Source organism: Prionailurus bengalensis, chromosome X, assembly GCF_016509475.1.
Source record: "Prionailurus bengalensis isolate Pbe53 chromosome X, Fcat_Pben_1.1_paternal_pri, whole genome shotgun sequence".
NCBI classification, from domain to species: Eukaryota; Metazoa; Chordata; class Mammalia; order Carnivora; family Felidae; genus Prionailurus; species Prionailurus bengalensis.
This window is the reverse complement of record NC_057361.1, coordinates 126,320,103-126,326,871: the sequence shown is the minus strand read 5'-3', so window position 1 is coordinate 126,326,871 and position 6,769 is coordinate 126,320,103. Positions and strand designations below refer to the sequence as shown.

The window sequence follows — 6,769 nt, the reverse complement described above, 5'->3', positions numbered from 1 at the left end:
ATTAGCACACATTCACTCATACTCATGCACACACTACCTCACACAAACTCATACATATGCACACACTCACACTCATACACCAGACACTTTCACTCATGAACACATTCATGCACACTCACATATATACACTGACACAAATCCACTTATACACACTAACATTCATATATACACTTGGCTACCCACATACTCTCAGTCACTCACACATAGTCATGTACATACAAACTTATACATGCTCACAAACACATACTCACACACACACAAGACACATTACCCATGTACACAATTATACATACTCACACGCATTCACTGACACATGCTTATTTTGCTCATTCACATATATACACACACAATGACACACATTTTCACTGATACTAACGTATATAAACATACATCCACATACCTACATACTCACATAGTCACACACACTCATCCACATACAAACTAACACATATTCACCCATGCTCACACTCAACACACACATTTACATACATTTACTAACACATTCACAGACTTACATAGTTGATCACACATTCACACACATTTACTGACACACATATAGGCACATATTCACACACTCATACACTCATACTTTCACACAATTACATTTTACACACACTTACAGATACAGTGACACAGGCTGGCCTGATTTTGATGCTCCAGGTCTGGATGCCCTGAGCCCCAACGAGGCAGTGAGGGATCTTGGAGTCTCTGGCGACTGCCTGCTGTTCCTCACCCTCCCTTATTCTTGGAAGTTCCCTGGGAATCCAGACAGCCACTACACACTCCCACCAGCATCCTATTCACTGGCACCATCTGTCTCTGCTTAGCTTCATTCCCTTGCCAAGGTCCGTAAGACACTGTTTCTTAAATGTTGGCCACCTTTTGCAATTAAGACATTTCAAAGCTCTCATGGACCTTATCCTACACATACTCTCATGTTGACCAGGCAACTGTTTCCCCTCTACACCCACACCCCCAGGTGAACCTTCCCTCAATTGCCCATAGCAGAGGCAAGACTCAGCTGAAACATTCAATGAAATTTATTGAAGAGAAACATTTACTGAAACCATTGAAGAGAGGGAATGACAACACAGAGAGGAATGTCTAATGGCCACTACAGCCCACAGGTCGCAGACCCCTACTCTTGGGGTCCTGAACAAGGTGCCTCTGTTTCCCCCAACACCATGGCCCTCCTGCCATAGTCTCCCTTCCTGAGGGCCCCACGATCGGCCTCTGGCCAGGATGATGGATGCCATGGAGGGCCAGGATGATGGAGAGCCATGGCCCCTCACTCCAGAGCACTCTCCACTCTGGCCAACATGGTGGGGCCTGGTCCTGCCCTATGGCCTGCACAGGACAGTCACAGGATGCTGGAAAATGCAGCACGGGGTACTCAGACAAGCCGAAGAAACTGAGTCACAAGTACCAAGAGAATGGCACATCAGAGCACGGTTTCCGTGGAGACTCCCACAGGCCACCTCTGCCCTTGGTCCAGTTCCTCCTTCCTGAGGTCATGGGGTGAGCACCAGCCAAGCTCTCTTCTGTCCTTCCTGCCATCTCCTGGGATTGGGCTCGAGAGGTCTCCGGGGTGGGGTGGGGGCAGCTGCTCAGATAAGAACACACACACATCTCCACAAGAACAAGCAGCGGTTGGCCTAAATCTACACCGAGGAAGCAGAGGTTGAGCTCACAACACCGGACGAGAGCGAGCAGAGCCTGGGCTCGCACTGAAGCTCGTGGCACACACCCGGGGCTGAGAGGTGGCTGCTGCGTTAGGCCAGGACACCCACTGCGGGCTCCTGCACACCTCAGGGCTCTGCACGGGAATGGTAACTAGTGTGTGTGTAGGGGGAGCTGGGGGGTGAAACTTGACATGGGGGTCACTAAGGGGCCTACAGAGACACAAGTGGGCTTCCCAGAGCATGGAGTGATGTGCTCCAGGGGTCAGTGAATGAGGGTCCCCCTCTTGGGCGGCCCGAGGGGCTGGCACCCTTGAGATGGTTCCTAACATCTCCCAGGCCAGTGTGGGTGGCAGACATTTTCAGGTGCCCCTCACCTAGGCTAGGGCCAGCCACTCAGGAGTGCTTCCCAGGCTGGCTGCCTGAATTGACAGGGTTTGGTGCTGGCCTTGGCATTGCCAGCTGCTGAGTTGTCGTTCACCAGGCCAGTCCCATGCCTCCTTGCCTGCAGGCTCCTGGTCTCCAGTGGCACTGTATAAACAAAAGCAGAACAACCTCCCACCACCAAGCCCTACCCCCCCTCCTCCTCTCCTCTACCTTTTCCTCCTCCTCCTTCTTTACCTCTTTCTCTTCCTTCTCTCCTACACCCTTTTCTCCTCCTCCTCTTCCACTTCCTTCTCTTTCTCTTCCTCCTCCTCCTGCTTTGGAACCAAAGTTTCTCTGCTACACACTCACTCACACCAAAGCCAGCTGTGAGGTACTGGCCCACCAAGTACCAGTACTCCCACCTGCCAGGCTGAGCTGAAGCTCTGGCCCAAGGATCTTCTCCTTGTAGTTTTTGCTCTCCTTGCCCCTATAGCCCTTCCAGGCTGCAGCAGAAGGAAACTGCCTGTAGGCTGGTGCTAGGCTCCCAGAGCCTTTGGTTCTCCTGCCCTCACTTGTGCAGGGGCTTGAGGGCTCTGCCTTCCTGGGGGTCCCCTAGAATAGCGTAGATAGATAATCTTGAAAACAGGCTGGACCATGTGGCCTCCTGTCTGGGGCATTACCTGTCTGTTGTACAGCTCTTCTTTGCCTAAGATGACTCCTTCAGGCAGGGCTGGTCCTGGGGAAGGCTCCTCCAGGCCCCACGTGGCCTGCGGGCCAGTTGGCATCTTTAGCTCAGAGCCCACAGGGTGGGCATTTGGGGGTGGCCAGATGATGGGGCTGATGAATGAGTCCCCAGCTCTACTTTCTTCAGCCTCTGCTGTGTTGGGGTCTTTGCCTGCAGCTGGTGCACCCCATGTGCTGGGTGGGGCAACCCCCCAGTTGTGTCTCTGGCACCTCTTCAGTGCACTGTTGGCCTTCACTGAGTCCCATGTAGCTTGGTGAGTGGAGTTTTTTTCATCTGGCAGAGGATGAGGGGGCTCAGCCTGGGAATGGCTTCTTTGCCCCTCTACCCCACTCAAGTCCCCTGCTGTTTCTGTGGGCTGCCCCTTTCCCTTTTTCCAATATCTCTTTTGTTTCCTCTGCCTGAAATAAGAAGAGGTGCCCTGTTCTCCTGAGCCTACTTGGCTTTGGGCTTGGGATGGCTCTTTTCCCAAGCCCTGTTCCCATTTCCCGACTCCATTGCAGCCTGTCTCTTCTGCTTTACCAAGAGCGGGTTTGGAGGGTTGCTACACTGTGCCCTGATGTGGCCATCTTCTCCACAGCTATAGCAGAATGTGTGATGTTTCCGTTTTCCTGAAACTCGGGAGCTGGCCCTTAGCACACGCCCCCTTCGATGCTGTCCTCTGCCTCTCCTGCGCCGGGAACCTTGGGAAGGCCTGGCCTGAAGAGTGCTGCCAGGGGCAGCAAAAGACACTGCTCTGAGAGCATTGGCTCTGGCAGATGCCCTTACTCCTGCATCCAGCCCCTGTAGCCTCCCCCTTTCTGGACCAAAAGTGGCCTCCCACTCCTCCTCCTCACGCAGGAGCTTCACCAGTGCCAGAAAACCAGGTGGTTTCCTTCGCTGTTTCATCAACTTAAGCCTGTCTCGAAGTTTGTCAGTAAGGGTAGCCCCACTTAAGACTTGTTTCAGGCGAGCCTGATTCACATTCCTTCGCAATACTGCATTTTTTTCTACAGCTCTTTGGAGCAGGGGTTCCAAACGCAACACAAAGCTGGAGACTTTCTCTCCCACCTCCTGATAGGCCTTATAAAATTTCACATGGGCGATTTTACGACTTTCCACAGGTCCAAATACCTGTTGCAGGGCTGCCAGGCACTCCTCCACAGTTATGGCAGCATTGTTGGCCCGGAGCCCACTGACCACCTGCAGAGCAGGGCCCCGCAAGCATTCCATCAGCCGCCGCCTCTTTTCACCCTCAGGCACCTGCCACATCTGTAGCACCTCAGTGGTGTGCTCAAGCCAGGCTTCAAAGGCCAACGCCCCTGGGATGGACACAGTGTTCCCAGAAAAGACTCTTAGTTCTCTGTACAACATTTGTTCTAGCAGAGGCTGCACTGCTGCCCCCAGGGTCTGGGCCCAGGTCCAGAAGTCAGGTGATATGGCCACTCTTGGAGCAGGGCAGTTGGTGTCTGATCCAAGCACTCTGTTCATATCTGACACTGTCCGCCTCTCCTCCTCTAAGAAGCGGTTCAGTCTATTGAGAAATTCCCCATCTGAGTTCCGAGGTTTTACAACCACTTCCCAGGGCCCTCCCTTTCCGGGTATTTCCCTGGGGATCAAAGCATAGTCAATATCTTGGGCAAGCTCCAAGAGAAATGCTTGGGCATTCTCTTCCCTCCTGAACATCCTGCCAATGACCCTATACCTGCCCAGGTGCCTGAAAGCATCCTGAAGAGTCTCCTGAAATTCATCCTCACCACAGTCCTCAGGAATCCCCAGGATAAGCATGGACCTCTGCGTGTTCAGATGTTCCCCCCGACACCAATCCTGCAACAGGGTCAATGGCATGTCCCCAATCTCTGTGGAGCCTAATTTAGGTGATAATGATCACTGCGTGGTGCACATGTATCAGGCCAACTCCCAGGGCGACAGCAGACAGCCCAGATCTCCACAGCCTGTGAATACAAACGAGGCGAGAGCGAAGTTAAGCGCCCCCCCCCCGCTCCGCCCCGCCGCGCCCACCCCCCAGGTGACCCTCCTCCCCCGGGGCGGTGCCTTTGCAGCCCAGGCTAGACCCCTGCCCCGCCTTCCACCTGCCCGCCGGGGCCACGGCCCCCTCCCCACCGCGTCCCTCTCGCCCCCGCGGGCTGCCGCAGTCCTACTGGGGCGGGCGGAGGGCAGGCGGCGGGCGGGCGGGTCTCCCGGAGGGCTGAGCGCACCCTCCCCGGTTCTGGTACCTACCCTCCTCTGGGTCGGGGTCCTTCCTCGTCGAGGTCCCAGCAGGTGGGGCGCAGGGGCTGCGCCGAGCGGCAGCGGGGTCGTGCGCCCCTCTTTTCCTGGCTGCCTCTCACTCCCTCTCCTTCTTCCTCTCCCTGTCCCTCTCTCAGCGCGGCACGTGGGCTAGCGCGCCGGCGCCTGCTCGCCACCACTCTCTGCAGTGCGGACTCGGGGCGGGGGCGCAGTGGCGGCGGAGCGCGGACCCTCCGCGTCGCCCCGGAGACCGCCGGGCCATTGGCGCGCGCGGGTCACGCGGCCAGGCTGTGGCCACCGCCGCGGGCACCCCGGGACCGCGCGTGACGTCACCTGCTCCTTCCCCCGCCCCCGAGGGGGCGCTGGCACAGGTGGGGATCCTGGGGACCCGAGAGCCAGTGCCCCCATCCTAGACCCAACCCTGCCCACCTCCCGCCCCTCCCGGAACATGCTCTCGGGGCGTCAGCCTGGCGAGGGGTCCATATCCCCGGGTGCCCACCAGAGAGCCGCTGGGCAGGCCCGAGATGCGCCCGCCAGCGCGGCATTCTGGCATGGGTGGAGCGCGGGATGGGGGCGCGTTCTGGGGCTCCTTCACCTGTTTCCGCCCCTCCTCCACTCCACCCAGAACGGGTCCTGTCCCAGCTAGGCGAGAAGCACTTCGTCCGGGTGCTACTACGTGGAATAGATGCCACCTGAGCACATGAGCGCTCGCACACACCACCGCAACCGGGGGTCAGCAATCCCCATACTCGCGCGGGGGCCGTGGCCGCTGTGGGCACACGACGGGCCAAGATGCGTCGCTGCCCCAGTGCCAGGGCCCTGCCCCAAAGAGGGTGACCCAGCGTACTGGTTTGCTTGGTCCTTTTCCATTTTGAGTGCTGCAAGTCCACTGTCTGGAAAAGAAAGCACTCCATTTGGAGCCCAATCCCTTGGACCTGCCTTTTCGTGATGGCAGTGGGCTGTGGGTTGTACTGCATCTGTAGGGTCCCAGTGGTATCAGAAAGAGGAAAGGAATGATTGCCCTTCAGGCAAAAGGTCCAGTGGTCTGTGCTCCTGCCTGCTCTGCCAACTACATCCTCACCTCCTGTGTGCAGAGCTCTCCCAAGCTACAGAAGGAGGGACCTGTGGTGGATGCCCAGGTTAGGCTCACCCATCCAGCCAAGTCTGGAGAGACACCTTGTACTGGGTGTGGCAAAGAACTCTTCACTTGCTGCTATAAACATTGGGGTACAATTGCCCCTTAAATACTGAGAACAAACTGAGGGTTGATGGGGGTGGGGGAGAGGGGAAAGTGGGTGATGGGCATTGAGGAGGGCACCTGTTGAGATGAGCACTGGGTGTTGTATGGAAACTAATTTGACAATAAATTATATTTAATATATAAAAAAAGAACTGTTCACTTGCATTCCCACTCCACATTGTGATGATGCATTCTGTTTGCCTGACAAGGACCATGTAATAATGACCTCTAAGTGCTTTTCTCTGCTCAAACTGGATAAACGTTCCTACCAAGACTTCATAAAACTTATTTCTTTTACCTCTCACCAGAACCCTGAGAGGTAGGTATTAGCATCCTTATTTGACTCATGAGGCTCAGAGAGGTGAAGGGACATATACAAAAGCATGCACCTTAATGCAGGTGGAACTGAAATTAGATTCTAAATTGGTCCCCATAACCCTTTGAGTAGACTTAGGACTATTTCTATTCTGGTTATGTCATCCACATTAGAATTACTTCCCTTATTTCTGTCCA

At 55.3% G+C, this 6,769-nt stretch overlaps 1 protein-coding gene across 2 annotated transcripts; it reads right to left on the bottom strand.

Moving 5' to 3' along the window:
* Positions 1 to 1,881: 1,881 nt before the first annotated feature.
* On the bottom strand, positions 1,882 to 5,331 carry PNMA3 (PNMA family member 3). Of its 2 annotated transcripts, XR_006295677.1 has the most exons (3): positions 5,008 to 5,331; positions 2,726 to 4,721; positions 1,882 to 2,210 (listed from the first exon to the last, which is right to left on the bottom strand). XR_006295677.1 is itself a non-coding variant. In XM_043570243.1 (2 exons), the coding sequence occupies exon 2, from the start codon at positions 4,612 to 4,614 to the stop codon at positions 3,223 to 3,225; it is 1,392 nt and encodes a 463-aa protein (XP_043426178.1). In that variant the 5' UTR covers positions 4,615 to 4,721; positions 5,008 to 5,331; the 3' UTR covers positions 2,297 to 3,222. The 2 variants fall into 2 exon arrangements, 1 of the variants encoding a protein (XP_043426178.1); XM_043570243.1 differs by lacking the exon at positions 1,882 to 2,210 and having other exon boundaries at positions 2,297 to 4,721.
* Between the last annotated feature and the right edge of the window lie 1,438 nt (positions 5,332 to 6,769).